This window comes from Tamandua tetradactyla, chromosome 4 (genome assembly GCF_023851605.1).
Source record: "Tamandua tetradactyla isolate mTamTet1 chromosome 4, mTamTet1.pri, whole genome shotgun sequence".
NCBI classification, from domain to species: Eukaryota; Metazoa; Chordata; class Mammalia; order Pilosa; family Myrmecophagidae; genus Tamandua; species Tamandua tetradactyla.
Window position 1 is genome coordinate 41637880 of NC_135330.1, and position 17693 is coordinate 41655572.

At 33.3% G+C, this 17693-nt stretch overlaps 1 protein-coding gene and 1 non-coding gene across 3 annotated transcripts in view; both read right to left on the reverse strand.

Annotated features, from left to right (window-relative positions):
* Positions 1-17693, reverse strand: part of TPR (translocated promoter region, nuclear basket protein) — a 68771-nt gene that overhangs the window by 3337 nt on the left and 47741 nt on the right. Inside the window, exons 38-50 of one of the 2 annotated variants that reach the window (XM_077157245.1) lie at positions 17036-17308; positions 16159-16292; positions 15414-15497; positions 12806-13006; positions 11863-11991; positions 11570-11660; positions 9667-9851; positions 8400-8468; positions 8191-8285; positions 5915-6021; positions 4628-4723; positions 4338-4494; positions 443-561 (exon numbers count right to left, since the gene is read on the reverse strand). In XM_077157245.1, the coding sequence (XP_077013360.1) occupies positions 443-561; positions 4338-4494; positions 4628-4723; positions 5915-6021; positions 8191-8285; positions 8400-8468; positions 9667-9851; positions 11570-11660; positions 11863-11991; positions 12806-13006; positions 15414-15497; positions 16159-16292; positions 17036-17308 (1740 nt within the window). The remainder of the gene's footprint in view (positions 1-442; positions 562-4337; positions 4495-4627; positions 4724-5914; positions 6022-8190; positions 8286-8399; positions 8469-9666; positions 9852-11569; positions 11661-11862; positions 11992-12805; positions 13007-15413; positions 15498-16158; positions 16293-17035; positions 17309-17693) is intronic. The other variant, XM_077157244.1, reaches the window with a different exon arrangement.
* Positions 3964-4070, reverse strand: LOC143681773 (U6 spliceosomal RNA). The gene has a single exon (XR_013174833.1). It is a non-coding gene; the product is annotated as a U6 spliceosomal RNA (small nuclear RNA).

Sequence of the window (17693 nt, forward strand, 5' to 3'; positions counted from 1 at the left end):
TATAGAAACCAAATACATACAAGAAATAAAAATGAAGCTGCTTTGATTCAGAGCCAGAACACCTGGAGTACCATTCCTAACTTCCCTCTCAGAACGCCTGTCCCCTTTGGGGATGGATCCACCATGTCCAGATATTTCAAATTAAGCAATGCCAGAATATTCTTAACACAATGACTTCAACATAAACCAACTTCCCCTTTACAAATTCCCTTTTATATAAAGCATTCTTAAACTTCAGGAAAATGAGGTTATTAAACTGTTATTTAAAAAATGGTATCTTGGGTGGGCCATGGTGGCTCAGCAGGCAAGAATGCTTGTCTGCCATGCCAGAGGACCCAGGTTCAATTCCCGGTGTCTGCCCATGTAAAAAAAAAAAAAAAGCGTATCTTATAAGTAAGTTTAATGGATAAAAACTGTAATACAGTGAAGAGGAGGAACTTACCTACAGAGGAGCTGGAAGGAGGATCCTGGCTGGTGGAAGGAAGATCTGATTCATCAGATGCCTGAATAGGCTCATCTTCCTGTTGGCTATCAATTTCTAGGCCTGCTTCTGAAGTAATGCTAAGAAAGGAAAATAAAAATTGACTAGAAAACATATGACTGGTTGTAGAACGTACCCTTAATTGTTTCCCAAAGTTAAAAAAAAATGTATTGTTATTAGAGAAGTCGTAGGTTTACAGATAGATCATGCAGAAAACACAGTTCCCATCCTTGCCCTCAATCCCCAGCTCTAATCCCCATACAGAGTTTTTTCCTCTCATTAACACACTTCATTAGCGTGGTACCATTTCTTCAAATTGATGAAACAATATTAACATTATACTATTAACTAGAGTCCATAGTTTACATTAGGGCTCTTGGTTTATGTTATATCTGTTTTTAAAATTTTTATTCGTATCTGCAACCTAAAATGTCCCCTTTCAAACAGAATCAAATATATAATATCGTTTCATTAACTATATTCACGATGTACTACCATCACCACTATCTGTTACGAAAACTTTCCCAGCACCTCAAACATAAACTTTGTACCAATTAGGCATAACTCCCTATTCCCTATCCAACCCCAGCCTCTGAAAACCTCTATGTATTTCTGACTCTATGAATTTGCTTATTATTTCACATCACTGAGATTATAAAATATTTGTCATTTTGTCTGACTTATTTCACTCAACATCTTCAAAATTCATCCACGTTGCTGTATGGATCATTTCATTCCTTCTTATAGGTGAATAATAATAGTTCATTTTGTTTATCCATTCATCTGTTCATGGATACTTGGGTTGCTTCTATCTTTTATTTTTTATTTATTTATGCTTCCATCTTTTAACAAGTGAAAAATGCCACTATGAACATCAATCAGCATACAAATATGTACAAGTCCCTGCTTTCAATTCTTTCGTATATATACCTAGTAATGGGATTGCCAGGTCATATGGTGATTCTCTAACTTTCTGAGGAACCATCAAACTGTTTTTCTCAGCAGCTATACCATTTTACAGCCCAACCAACAATGAACAAGTAAGTGTTCACTTTCTTCACATCCTCTCCAACACTTGTTAGTTTCCATTTTGTTAATAGCAGCCATTCTAATGGGTTTAAAATGGTATCTTGTGGTTTTGATCTGCGTTGTTCTGATGGCTAAAGATGCTGAGCATCTTTTCATGCGCTTCTGGCCATGTGTATATCTTCTTTGGAGAGATGTCTGTTCACATCTTCTGTCAGTTTTTAAAATGAGTTATTTTATTTTTGAGTGTAGGATTTCTTTATTTATCTCGGATATAAAACCATATCAAAAATATAGTTTCCAAAATGCTCTCATTCTGTACTTTGTCTTTTCACTTTCATGATGAAGTCCTTTGATGCAAAGATTTTAATTTTGAAGTCTCATTTATCTATTTTTGCTTTTGTTGTTACAAAATGTTTTTGATATTAGTTTATTACTTAAACAACACAGAGCTCCCCTCCAACTCAAAGCTATAAATGCTGATATTTGTAAACGCATGCATTTTTTAAAGAAGCAGGCTAGAAAAGATCTCAAGTTGTTTTCCCTCTCCTTTTTTTCACTAGGACATACTTCAATTATAGTTTTACCTTTATTTTTGTTAATTTTGTTCCTTTTAACAAAGGATATTCACATTCTTGACACTCACAGAATATATATTATCCAACTTTTGATAAATCCCTGAAAAACTTTTTCAGGAGAGCAAAGTACTAAAATAATTTGTAACAGTCACAATTACTAATAGTACACCAGTTAACTCATGAGCTCTCACTCTAGTTTGACAGCTGTAACTCCATCTCACCCCCATTCATGAACGCACATCTCAAAAGCAAGTAAGAAATATAACAGTATGAGAACAACTTGAATTTACTCCAGTTTGTATCATTTGTAAACTTTAACCCACTTATTAGTAACAATTTACCTATAAGACACTTCCTATGACTATGTCCTAAAGTTGAGAACTGCTGGTGGAACATAAAGAGTAAGGGGCTGGAGTCAGTGTCTGGATTGAAATCCAGGGTAAGCTGGTTACCAGCGGTGTATCCTACACAAGTTTTAACATGCCAAGCCTGAGTTTTCTCATTTGCATAATAGAGATAAAACTTTGAAGAGGTATTGACACTGGTAAGGTGATTTTACATACATGGTGTTATAGGTTGTATTATACCCCTCCACAAAAAGATAGGCTGAAACCCTAACCCCAGGTACCCCAGAACACGATCTCATTTGGAAGGGTCTTTGAATTGTGACTAAAATGAGACCACACTGGGTCTGGCTGGGCCCTAATTTAATATGACTGGTGTCACTATGATAGGGAAATGTGGACCTGGTAGACATAGGAAAGAAGGTCAGAGAAGATGGAGGATTCAGAGATGGGAACAATGGATCTACAAGCCAAAACACCTTGGATTACTGGCAAACATGAGAAGCTAGGACAGGAAAAGAAGGATTTTCTCCTACATATTTCAGATGAAGTACGGCTCTGCTGACATCTTGCTTAGACTTCTCACCCCTACAACTGTGAAGCAATAAATTTCTGTTGTTTTAAGATACCAAATTTGTAGTACTCTGTTATGGCAACCCTAGAAAACTAATATGTGTGGTATACAATTAATGGCAGCTAATATTCTCAGTGTGGTCTACAGCCTTCCAGAAATTTCAGTACACATTGTGTTAAGAGAATAGCAATAGGCCTGCTTTTTCCTTCATCAACTAAAAGCTGACCTATAATTACTCAATAAATAAAACAAAATTTTTGAGCTCTATGTAGGAAATCTGGCTTCTACGTCTAGTTATGCTCCTAACCATGCAGTATGGTTCAATTTTCTGATTTTATGAATGGAATTAGGTTCCACTTTGAAATTTAAAACAAGTTGTCTAAGACCAATGTTCCAATGGCTGTTTCCATTAAATTACTACACTTCCTTTGCCTTAAAAAAAAAAAACCCAATGATTGGTTATGAACAGTTTCTTTTGTAAGGTTTCTTTATAACTGAAGTGTTAAAAATGTACTCAGGTCTTGAAAACTACTAAAAAAATCTCTAATTTTTAGGAAGTTAGTTTTTCAAGCATAGAAGTCTAAATGTACATAAACAAACAATGAGGATGACTTGAGAGCTCACTACTAAATGGAAAGTGAGTCACTTCCTAATATTACTAATTTCATAAGACTTCTTTCTTGACTAAAAGTTGAAGTAGCTAACTGTAATGGAAGGGCACCAGTGCTTTTAAAGAAATACTTTATTCAAGAATCTATCATGCAATTTTAAGGGAGATACTGTTTTTTTACATTGTCTTCTATGATAATTTTAATATGCCTGGTATTCATTAGACATAAGTTACCTGGAGTGAGGGAATAATACAGTTGAGTTTGCTTTGTGAAGACCATTAAGAAATACTATACTTATTTTCAAATTTAGATGGGAATGAATCTTTTTTTAATAAGGCATTTGGTGCTGAAAAATATGGAACGTTTCACGAATTTGTGTGTCATCATTACGCAGGGGCCATGCTAATCTTCTCTGTATCATTCCAATTTTAGTATATGTGCCACTGAAGCAAGCACATATGTGCTGCCAAAGCAAACCCGAGAATGAATTTTAAAGCACTATTACTAGCTTTTTTCAATTCTAATAAATTAATGTGTACTTCTAAGTACACTAAAATATACTACTAGCTATAAAAATTAGTGTTCTTTCAAAATATATGGCTTGGTTTATTTTTTAATAGGAAACTACTGAAAATATAGCCTAACAGACCGTATCCTATCTAGAAGAAAACTGTCATACAAGTCTGAGTCTAAAGCAAGCAAAATTACAAAGTATACATTTACCCTTCAGATTCTGCTTCCACAAATACTTCATCTCCATCATCACCTGCTGTTGTTTCATTTGTTGTAGATAAAGTGCCAGTGGATGTTGTCACCATTGGAACAGACTGAGAGGCATGTTCTGAAGCATCAGAGGTGGTACTCTCAGTAAATACAGTCACTTCAAAAAGAAAAGACAAGTATGTAAACAAAATTTTGATTTTCAGTTTATCAAACATTTAGCCAGAAGATGATTCATGGTTTTCATTTTACCAACAAAACACAAAATCCACTAAGCTGTTTCTGACACCTACCTGGCGCTGCCACTTGTAGAGGAGTAGTGGGAACACTTCGGCCACCAGATTCTTCTTCATGAGCTAGGAAGAGGGGCGTTTCATACATTCCTAAACCTAAAGGCAAAAGAACATAAGACTGTCAATATGCTAAGTATCTGGAAGAAAAAAAAAAAAGAATTACCCAAAATATACAACTTTGCTAAGGCCCATAATTAAGTAGGTTATCAAGCAAAAATCAATCTCTCAAATCAATTCAATTTAAATTGAATTTAAGCTTCCCAGCCCTAATTAAAGCACTCTTAAAAATGAGCTAAATACTCCTTTTATCATTTCATACAATGTAATTTTACTGAGTATCTTACTACGAACCATGTATTATGTTAGAATCTATTCCTCGTCAAAACTGCAAGGTATTAGCATCCTCTATTAGGGCTAAAGAAACTGAGATCCCAGGAGGTTAACTTTCCCAAGGTTACAAAACGAGAAGTAATGGCATTCCAATTTAAACCTAAACATAACACCCAAATCTAGGGATTATCCTATAATATAAAGCTACATAAAACTGTAAATTGATAACTCACAATTTCCTATCGGTAGAGGTTGGTTGGAACTAATCTCCTAAACCTCCAGGGCATAGTACATATTGTATGTGACTTTTATAAGCACTGCAGATTTACCTTTTATCTTAGGCTTACTATAAATATAGTATACATTCCCTACTCACTTACAAAATAATAGATGGCTTTCTAGAAATATAGTGGATCGTGTGAATGCCAACTGAGGATTAAAAGATATTTCCACAAATAACATAATTCCTGTGCAAATTACCAACTATTATTTAATTTAGGGGTCATTTTATTATAGCCACATATTTTAACATAATTTATTTTAAATAAAAGTATCTAACTAGCTTTATACATTTAACTAGTCATAAATGTCAAATTGTAAACAGAAACATGCTGCGTTTCCTTCTAATAATTTTAAAACGACCAGTATTACCTATGTACATTTACTGGTTTAACAAATATTTCTGAATACTTAGTATATATATAATGCTATACTAGGAACCAGAGGGATTCAATGTAAAATCGAGTCCTTAGGCTCAAAGAAATTGGAACTCTGTTGGAAAAGTAATATTTATAAATAAGGAAGTATTTAATAAGTAAAAAGTATATTATGGCTTTCTCTATAAATACGCACATTAGATACTGATTTTTAATATCAGATTTTAAAAATTACATTATTATAGCTTATTAACAAATATAAGCAAATCCAGGCAATCTAAGGGTATACTTAGCTATTTACCTCCTTGAGAAGCAAGCTGGCCAAGATCAGAGTGACTAGAACTTGTTTGTGGCATATCTTCAGGTGGTCCAAACCGGAATCTAGGAACTCCAGCAACCTGTGGGGAACTAAACGAACAAAAGTTGATTTAAAATGAAATTTAAAGTCGCCCTGCTTAAACCACAACAGTGGAAAGAATATTTTAGGAAGAAAGAAGAGCATCAACTGGGAAGGAAAACATTTTAAAAAAAGTAAAAAAGGGGATTCTTGTGTATTAAAGTATACTTTAAATAACTTTCAGCTCTCCTGAACTATGTCTCACATTTCCTGAACATCTGTTGGACATCTTCTACACTGAAAGCAACTCAAATTCACATGAGGCGTGACAGAGAGAAACAGAATAAAGTCATGAGATAAAATTTTCTATGTTTTCACTAACTGTGTAGTCATGGATAAATCAAGTCACCTCTCTGGCCCATTTTATTATTTGAAAGAATTCACTAGATGGATCCCAAAGTCTAGAAAAATACTAATATTAGATGGCTACAAACTTCTTTTTCTCCTTGTGTCCCTTGTCTTAACATTATCATCCATCCTTCTGTCTTTTCCATTTCAACACTATTGTTTTAGTTAAGGCCTTTCTCTTTTAGGTTGTTTTTTAAACTTGTCTCCATATAGTAACCCTCTTATGCAAGAACCCTGAGCTCTATGTCTCAGATTTCCCAAACTACCTGACCCAACTTCTTGAATAGCTTCCTGCTACCTAACTCCAAATTCCTTCACAAGGCACTGTGGTTATCTGTTGGCAAGGTCTCATTCTAATCTTTTTCAGTCTTATTTTTGTCAGATAACAAAACTGCCACTTAGTATCTAAAATAAAAAGGAAACTGTATTTATTGTTTGTCTTAACAAGGAAAAGCTACACAGGTGAGGCACATTCTCTCCAAGCAGAGCAGACTGCTATTGTTTTTAGGAAGCATGGGGTTCAGGGATTGGTGACTTTTAAGGCATAAGAATTTGACAGAAGAAGCATGGTTAATTAGGTGAGAATGTTGTTGACTGGCTGGTATTCAGAAGCAAGTTTACTGGACTGAGTTTGTTCCTCACTGGCTGACTTTCAGAAGGGAGGTGCTGATACTGATTTCGGTTGGCTTGCAATAGCACTTTAGTTAAGGTGAGCTGTAGATGACTGAGCAATTTTAAAACTGGTGCTGATGCCCATCTTGTCTATGTATTTACAAGACATAATAGAACAATCAAACTTTTCCTCAGGTTGTAGAAACTTTTAAGTTCTGATCTTTAAGAGTTAGGCAGCCAACTCTTCAGCCATAATGTAACATACATATTTTATGTGTCAAGCTGGAACAATTTATCTCTTGCTTATAGACGCCTTTTCATCCTTTAAGAGAAAAGGAATAGCATAATAGTTAAGAGCATAGATTCTAGAGCCAGACTGCCTACTTTGAAACCAAAAGTTACCACTTTTTGACGGTCTGATCTCTGACAAATTAACATCTCTATGTGTGCTTCATTATCCTTATCTGTAAAATGACAACAATAATGTCTACCCTCAAAGTTATGAAGATTAAATAAACCAAGAGATATAAAATTTCAATAAATGTTAACTATTCTTTTCCAAGAGTCAATTCAATGTCATCTGCATTAAGTCTTCTCTCAGACTGTCTCCCTTTAATTGTTGGTATACATCACTTCTTCATTGTATTAACAATGCCTCTGCTTATGCCTTTAATTCTCCCCTTAGGTAATAGTGAGTTGCTTTTATTCTTGGCTTTCATAATATCATCCATCATGATCACTATAATTACCAATACCATCACCACCACCTATGGAGCTTTTAGTATGTGTCAGGTACTGTTCTAAACACATTAACATAAATTAATTCATTTAAGTATTACAACTTATGAGATAGGAACTATTATATTATTATTCCCATTTTAAAATTAGGATTCTGTCAGATACAGAGTGCCTAAGTAACTTGCCACTGCTAATAAGGAGCACAGCTAGGTTTTCAACCCAGGGATTCTGACTTAAGAGTGTGTAGTCTTCTTAACCATTGTTATACTCCCTTTAAAGTTCAAGTTTGTGATGGAAAATGTATTTTATTCACCTCTATATAGTTTTTTCCAAGACCACATTCTCAACCCTACTACCCAAGTGCTTAGTACTTAGTAGAGGCACACTCAGCAAAAAGCAAAACAATCAATTAATAAAATAAATTAACAAGGAAAGAAGAAGAATGTGATTAATCACAAAGTGTTTCTTTTTTATTAACTTACTGAATTGCTTCAGCAAATCCATCAGTACGATGTGGCACCACAAGAGTTGGGGTACTTGGAACTGTTCTGTCTTCATCATCAAAAAAATGTTGCTGCTAGAACAAAGACATAAAACAGGAGCTTATTAGGCAAGACAAGAGCATGCATACAGATTATATAAATATGTGCTGAACAAATAAGTAGCTTTTACGTGCTGAGTAGATACACACCATGCCACCTATTCCTGGAGTCAACTGAAGCCCACGTCCCACAGACTGCCTCCGGGTCATCTGAATTCTCTATGTGTCAAGAAAGGAATTACATTTGTTTTAAAGAATTAGGCAATGAAGCAAACACCAAATATCAACAGATGTAGTTTATTTTTCTGGTAATAACGTAACTGAAATGTCAGCAGATACGTAATCACCAGGATGAAAAAATGCTCTAACCTTGAATTAAAGACATCATGTTTAATCAGTGACAAATATTTAATTAAATAGACTATATTTAAGTTATAACCATCTATGATGCTATCTTATTTGTAGGTAAAGTAATTTAGTTCTTATCTCCTTAACTGAAAATGTTAGCAAGCATGCCTTTGGATCTTTTTTTCTTGCATGGGCAGGCACTGGGAATCGAACCCAGGTCTCTGGCATGGCAGGTGAGAACTCTACCTGCTGAGCCACCGTGGCCCACCCATACCTTTGGATCTTAATTCTTAATTATTCTACATATTTGAAACAGCAGTACCGACACCTTGTAAAATGTTTTCCAGTTTAGATGATTCCAAACTGACAGATTGGGTATATTTTTAGGACCCATACATGATTCTTTAAGAATATTCTCACATAATGAGGTTGTCTTCACCAATCGTATTTTAATAGCATCTACATTTGACAGTGTTCATATATTACAGGATATTCATAAGGTCTTTGCACTTTTCCTGCTGTTTCTGCAAAAAACTTCCGATTAGGACATGTCCAAGCCTGATGCAAGTAGTTCTACATGTCACGCATACTCTTACTGGGTTTAAAAGTAAAAACTTAGACATGTGAATGCATTGATCAAAACAGAAATTTAAAAAACACACACACACACAAAACGTGCACCTTAAAGAAAGAGACTTACAAAGCAGATGGTGGTTAGTTGCTAAAATGCATCTTACTTCAATTAAAATCCTTTTCTTTTCTAACCTGTAGAAATAGTTACTAGACTTATTTGCTCTGACTATAATGATTTCAATTTATAGACAACCTTCAGAAAGCCTTGCTTTTCTGAAATTCAGTCCATTTACAATATCAGCAAGAAAATTACTGCCATATTTCAAGAAAAGGAAGTTAAAGAGTAGTTTCAGTTAAAAAAATTATATAAAAATATGCTGAAACACTTAAAACCATTATTTAATTTCTGGAAAAAAATGTATCTAATGGAAAGAAAAGGAGAGAAAGCCTTTGTTTTTTAAAATCCAGTTTCCAGAATAACCAGCACTTTTAATACCTGAACTGGTGGTCCCAACTCTTGAGGTGGAGCATGAATGGTCAGGCGTGGGGGAAGTGGATGTGGTGGACGTCTTGGTGACTGAGGTGCTCGAGGGGTCTGTCTTTCAGATGCTGATGATGGTTGCTGTTCTCTAGAAATCTCCTGGGAAAAAGAAGACTCTGCAGCTCCTGTATTTCCTATACCTATAAGAAAAAAACAATTTGGACTACTATATCACAAAATAACTTGGACAAATGCTGAAGTATAAATCTTGCACTATAAATATTTACTGCACTGATATTTTCAGAAGGAAAATAGTGAGATATGCATGAAAGATCATGGGCTTTGGACTGAGAGACAATGGTGCTTGCCAGTTGTGTGGACTTGGAAAAATTCCTTAACTTTTTTGAGTCTATTTCTTTGGTTGGTTTCTGAAGCAAATGTCACCTACAAGTAGGGTTTTACAGAAGACTTCCAATAATTTACTTAAGGCACTTACCCAGTACATGATAAAATAGACATTTAATAAAGAATGGCTCTTCCTATTCTTAATAACATGGGCAAATTAGCTTTAGCCAGACACACCAGGGTCTCATCATAACACTGAAGTAGAGTGAAGGAAATTGGGGAAAAGACTTAAAATCACATTTTTAAATTTTGTTTTTCTTAAATTTTAAAATTCAAGGGTCTGTGTCTTCTATACATATAGCAGAAAGAACAGACGCTGTCTCCGACAGGATATCACAGAATTTAGTAGTTGAAGAAGCTGGAAGTCTGGAATCAAATTCTAGCTCTCATATTAGTTATATGAGCTTGGTTAAGTTGCTTTACTTTCCAGTGATTCAGATTCTTCATTGGTATATTGAGGATCATCCATACCTATACCTTATAAGCGAATTATTTAAATTAAATAATTCAAACAAGTAAAATTGCTCAGAAAAGCATTTATTAACTATTGGCTCGTGCTAAATCCACTCCCTAACAATCTTATGCAAATCACTAAGACCTATTTTTGCTTGATTGTAAAAACTCCAAAAAAAAAAAAAAGAGAAAAGGTCTCAACAAGTACTTAGTGAGCATCTATGATGTGCCCTGCATTTGGGATATAGTTACCAAAACCGGCCCTCAAAAAGAAATTAATGTCTAATGATAATTTCTAAAAAGGGCAATAAATTTCCATTCTTAAAAAGGGAACCAAGTTTCCCTTTATATTCCAACCATATGACCCAGAGATCTTTCCTTACTTACACAATGTTTAATAAAATGAAAATCATTAAACAAATGCCAAACAATAACTTCTTTCTCCCTATAGTCTTATCTCCCTTAAAAACCAAGATTACTATTTATTATGTGGATTACTACTCATTAGTTTATTTTTCTCTTAAAAAGTTTAAAAGTTGAAAGGTGTCTGTCCTTGCTTTATATTAATTGAAATGAAAATACACTTTGAAATTTTAAGTATCCAGGTCTATAAAGACATCCAGATATACTGCTTTCTCATTACTCTAAATATATTGTTTTACTTTAATTCTGCTAATGACTTTGGCTCAGTATTACCCGTAAAAACAGGGTATTACACCAGATGATCATTAATTCTTTAAAACAATGGTTCTAAGACAAAATATCTTATTTTCTATGATTTTTACAATTCTTTGCTCCCTACTCCTTTACAGTGGACCTCAAGGCCCTAAGCTCACAAGGTATAGGTCCTTTGATGATCCTCAAGGATCCTATCAGCCCCACCTTACAGTCATAACATTGGAGACATTTTGACAGTATAATGGTATAAAAGCTAGAACTAGAGTCAACCTCTTGCTTACCAATTTACTAAACACATTTTATTAACTACATTATAATTAAGTGCAATCCTAGTTTAGAAAACATAAGAAATACACGATTAAAAAGACAAAAAAAATCTCACCACTGTTTTGAGAATCAGCAGCTCTCTGATTACTTTCACCTCCACCCATACTTTCTTCTGTTTCTGTACCTGGGTCAGTCCCATCACCACCCTAAATACAAAATGTGACAGCTAACTGTAAATCTTGGAAATCGTATCAGATAACCAAACCAAATCACAGCAAAATAAAAGAAAATAAAGGTATAAAATGTCTAGTGTTCTGAAAATACAGGTCTTTCTACATCCTTGGAAACCAGTAAATTTTCCAAATAAGGTCTTTAAGAAAAAGAATGGTCAAAGTGCTAGCCAGTTACCTCAGCATCATCAGCTTCATACCCATCATTGCCATCTGCACTACCAGTTCCTTCATTACTATCTTCACCTTCATCTCCCATTCCTGTGTCGTCATCATCATCATCTTCTTCCTCATCTTCCTCATAGTCCTAGCAGAAAAGTTCTCAGTATAAATAAAGACCTACATATGATACACGCTGTATACAGCTTGATACTATATTTAGAAATTTAAGTGACTCAGCATGGTATAGCAAACAGGAGTTGTCCTGAGAATAGTATGGGATTAGTTCAGCAGCACAATCAAAATTGTGACATTTACTGAGAATTATCATAATGATGAATTCTAAATTCTAGCTGTTCATATGAGCTCTTTCAAAGATTGGTGCTCCTATATGCCCACTAACTGTAAACTGGTCCACTTTAAATTCTAAATTTAAATAGATAGAACTGAAGAAAATGATGGAATTATACCATGAGTTTTAAGAAAAGTTGCTTTATCATGAAAATAATCTAAAGTGAGAAGCCAATACAAGATTAAACCCCAAATTAAAATATAAAATTTCACTTAAAACATGCTTTAATGAAGATGACACTCAATTATTTCTGATATGGACTATGGGACTCCGAGAAAAACAATATTCTTTTGTTTCTTTTTATTTCCCGAAGCCACAGAGATGAGAATTAAAAGCATGCAGTCATTTACCAAAAAGATTTAAGTTTAATTGAGAAGAAATCCTAAAAGGTTTAGCAATCATAATAAAGAACTGGGATTTTCCATCACTTGTTCTATGCTCAATTTTATTATAAAATGTTAATATCAAAATTAATCAGGATAAAAGAATAAAACAATCTATTAAACTGAAAGGAAATCAGAATTTACTGGTTGATGCATTAGTCATCTCAAAGATTTGAAATTTTCATCCTCTAGTTTAAAAGCACTAGATGATGTCAAACCAAATTTACCTCATGTTCTCCATCATTTTCATCATCATCCTCTTCTTCATCATCACTGTCAATTACAATGACATCATCTCCTTTGCTTTGGCCATCCTGGGAAGAAGTTGTTGTTTGCTGATCTGATTGAAGGGGTCCAAGATCTATTTGTAGAGATTGAGAGGTTTCTTCACTGTCTTCCATAGGAGTAAAATCTCCTTGGGTAACTCCCTCAAAAAAAAAATCAAATATATTTAAAACTATCAGTGTGATACTACAGATCAAAGTAAAAACTAAGGAATAGCATTTCATGTTCAAAAATATGGTTTTCAAAAGCAGAATTTGTAATATATGCCAAAGAAAATAAACCACTGGGTTTCTTCACTGTCTTTCCCATAGAAATTTAAATATCTGGGTAATACATTAATAAAAAAAACAGAGAAGGAAATACATGTACATGCACGAATACATATTTATTAAAAAACTACTGTGGTAGTGTAGATTAATGTTGTCCAATATAAATATAATGTGGTGAGCCATGACGTGAGTTACATATCAAATAAAAATTTTCTAGTAGCCGCTTTTAAAAAAATACAAGGAAACAGATTAAATCAATTTTAACATATACTTAATATAGAGAAAATATTATTTAAATAAACAATTAATATAAAGATTACCCATTATTTTACTTTGTTTTTTGTATACTATGTCTTCAAAATCTGATGTGTATTTTATACATACAACACATCTCAATTTGGACTATCTCAACAGCCAATGTGGTTAGCTGACAGTGCAGCTGCTGACCAAAATCAGAAAACAGAAGGCCCATGGGTTTACATTTTGTTAAGGATAAAAAGAAATTCCCCAAATGAGAAATAATCTGAAAAACAACACACTTCATATTGCGTTTTTTACAAAGAAAGTTTTTCTCCAAAAAATGCTGATGGCTACCCTAATGCTTCAAACTGCATTAAAGATATGAGACACTAAATTAATTATTTGTGCAAAAGATTTCTTCATAATTCTGTTTTCAATTAGCTGCTGAAATAAACTATAATTCTAACTTTATTTCTGATATTTACCAAGTTAAATGTCTACCTTTTGGCTTAAGCACTCAAATAAATCTATTCTTTTATATAAGGCAGCAATATATTTTGTGAACTAAGCCATTCATATAAGATGGCTCCCTTGAATGGAAAAAATTAGAAAATCATGGTATTTTAAAATGTGTCTCAAACTGACATGCTTATTTCAGAAAAGCAATTCTTACAAATAACATCTGCATCATCGTCAGAAAACTAGAAAAATGAACCATAATACATTCAGTAGATAGTGCTGGAAGGGTTGAATGGTAAGTACAATGGCATTTTTCAGTTACAGACAATTTTGCCAATCTCAAGAAAAAGGTTTTCATAGAATTACTGTATAACAGCCAAATTTGACAATAAAATAGAAATCATCATATTACTTTAAAATTATCTTTATGCTTTCTGCAAGATATATGAAATAGATGTCATTTATTGTACTTTGCATTCTATATGAAAATTTAGTTCTCTATTTTTAACCAAGGAAAACTGGTAAAATTAATTACCAAAAATTAATGCATCAAAGAAACTAAAATTTAATGGCAATGCATATTTATGATTAGCTTGAGAAACTTCTTTAATTTTACACAGGCAGATAAAATAATTTTATAATAAAATGATCCTGAAAGGTTATTTCAGAGAGAAAGAATTCTCTGTTTCAAGTGACAGATACAGATGGGAATTAGACACTCAAGGTTCAAATCCCAGCGCCAAGTGTGAACTTGGGTACAAATGGAACTCATCTTCTTTACCTAGAAAACAGCATGTTGTTATGAGAATTAGATATACTGATACATGAAAATTTCCTAGAATAACACTTTGTGGCATACAGTAATGTCTTCTATGTTAACTGTTAATAGTTAATTACCGATACTATTGATACTACTATATATGAATCCTCTCCTTATACAGAGGGATGGAAGGTAAGAAAATAATATTGTGAGTGTCTAGTATGAGAGGTACTATTTTAGGTACTTTATAATCTTATAAATTTTGTTTTATTATTCCTTTGTGTAAGACAATTGAGGTTAAGAGAGAATTAATGACTTGCCTACAGTCACAAGGCTGATAAAGTGGAGCTAGGAATGAAACCCAGTGCTTTGTAACTTCAGAGTTAATATCAAAAAATGAAGACAGGTACAACTGCATTTCCTTTCATGAATTATTTTAACTCAGTAACGGAGCCAACAGAAGCCACAAAAGACTACCAAAAGGGACACTACAGATTAACTCCAGACCAAACCAGCACTTGTCCTTCCAAATAATTAAAACAGTTACTAATCTTTACTTAATGAGAATTCTGGCTTGGACAACCTGTGTTGCATATGGATAAGAGCATTTTTTTAATATACATTTAGAAAGTGATATACTACTAGAAAATAACACAGAAATTGCACTGGTTAATTTTAGCAACAGGTCATTAAATATAAAAGGAACAAGTTAAAAAGAGAATTCCAAATAACATTTAAATTTATCAAAGCCAATTTCATTCATTGAAAACAACTGTTTTCTTTTCTTTTTTTTTTTTTTTATTTAAGTATGTTTTTACTTACTTCTCCAATGGAATCTTGAGAATCCTGGTTGTATACTTGAGTCTCTACCTCTCCATCAGTACTTTCTTCTGCCATAACTTCTTCCTGAATCAAAATACACAATGTTTTAACCACTATTCCACTGCATGAAAGCTCAACTCCTGAGATAGCCCTCTCAAAAAACAAAACTCAATTTACAAGTTTACATCAGAAGTGTTCATTTGTTTCTATCTATAAAATATGACTAACCATTCTTTAAGCTTGCTAATTTACATATATAATTAATTACAATTATATAATTAACATAAATTAATACATGCTAATGAAACTAATATAATAGTATGAATGTTTGATGGAAAACATAGTCTCAACAAAATAAAGGGATAAAATTTTGGTCAATCACAGAAACAGATAACGAGTAAGAGTTTAAAAATTATCTGTAAGACTATAAATTCCTTATTTTCAGAATTTAAAACAACTTTAAAATGAAATTTAACTTGTCTCTATAATGGCTTTTTAAAACTAAAATGTGAAACAATTCAATTAAAGATATGCAAAGACTATAAAGCATTGTTAAAAATAACCAAAACCCCTAGGCTAAAATTAAAATTTTTAATAACTTCAATAAAAGTTTTTCTTTCAGATAACGGACTTTGACCTTATAAGGTCAACTCACCTAATAATACTAACAGTGTTCAAAAGAATGTCTTGGCCTTACTGGAAAAGTAAAAATAAAAAGAAAGAACATTTTCACTTCAGGTCCTACCGGTGTAACACTTTTCAATTTCTTTGGAAGAGGCATTTCCACGGTATCATCAGAGACTTGGTCTGATGCTTCTATGGTGCTCTCCTCTTCTTCTTCACGTGTACGCTTTGGCAAAGAACTTGGGGTAGCTGAAACTTTGAAATTGCATAATTTAAGCCTTGAGTTAAGGGCACAATAATGAACTCAATTTAGGCAAAGAAAATTTGAAAAAAACTTTTTTTTTGATTAGCCAATATGGTAATTTAACTAAATAAAAACAAAGTAAACATTTAATTGAACAGGTTGTAAGAATATAATCAACCAAGTCCTAGATAAATTACTGTTAGCATTATTTGTTCCTCCTAATCTACATGTAAACAAAGAGCAATTTATGCTCTATATTCTTACAATAACAAACTAATCTTTGGTTAATAAAGCCAGGTGACTTTCCCAGTAATAAATCTGATTGTGACTGTACTGGTAAATAATCGATATTCAAAGTTAACATACGGTTTTCTATGGCTTTTATAATCCATGACTCTTTGGACAAAAAATTTATGCTGTTATCTCCATATTTGAAATGGTTATTCTTAGCTGTCCCACATTTTAGTACTCAGGACCTGAATTAAGTTACATATAATATGTCTTAGATTGCATTGCCTTTACAAACAGTCAAAAATTACCCAAAAGGTAAAAAAGACTTTACTCAATGATAAAAACAAGTAATCTAAAATAGAATTCAGTAATAAATATGAAATAAAATGATAGGAATACATTCATTCATTCTAATGCCTCGTAGAAAACAGGCACATATAAACAATACTCAAGATATGAACTACATCCAAGAAACTACTAAATTCATAGTTTTACTCCAACTTCACTTAAAAATTAACCTCACCAGTGCCAAATACTGCTGTGGAAGTAGAAGGTCGCTCAATGGGTGAACTCTGAACAACCTCTACTATGTTTGGGGACAGGTCTTGACTGGCAGGCTCAATCTGAGGATGACTCTGTTGAGTAGGTTGCACAAAAGCTGTAGCCTGTGTTTGCTGCTGAACGGTTAAAATAGGTTGAGTGATAGACGGCTGGATATTAGGACTAGTAGAACGAACAGATCCACTTGTACTTCCAAAAACTGGAACATGTTCCACAGGCCCTTCTGACTGCATGGCTGAAAAATAATATTAATAAAACATTACAACGGCTTCTACTTCAGGAGCTGTTACAAAGAATAAAATTGTTTCTGACACAAAAATAAATACAACAATAAGTCATCTACTCTTACCAAAGCTGGTGTCACCCTTCCCTATACTGTGGTATATATCACATTTTCCATAGTAACTTGTGTACGTATCTCTTACCATTCATTAGATAAAAGACTATGAGCAAAGATAATGTAGAATGCATTTTCCTTATGTAACCGGTATGGTGCTACTGTGATAAATCGTTAACTGAATAAAATGATAAATATCTGATACTGTTTTCTTCTCTATTGTCCCATTAAAACTATGATCTAGCAATATAAATTAAGAAGCTCAAAGTCATATTATAAGTTT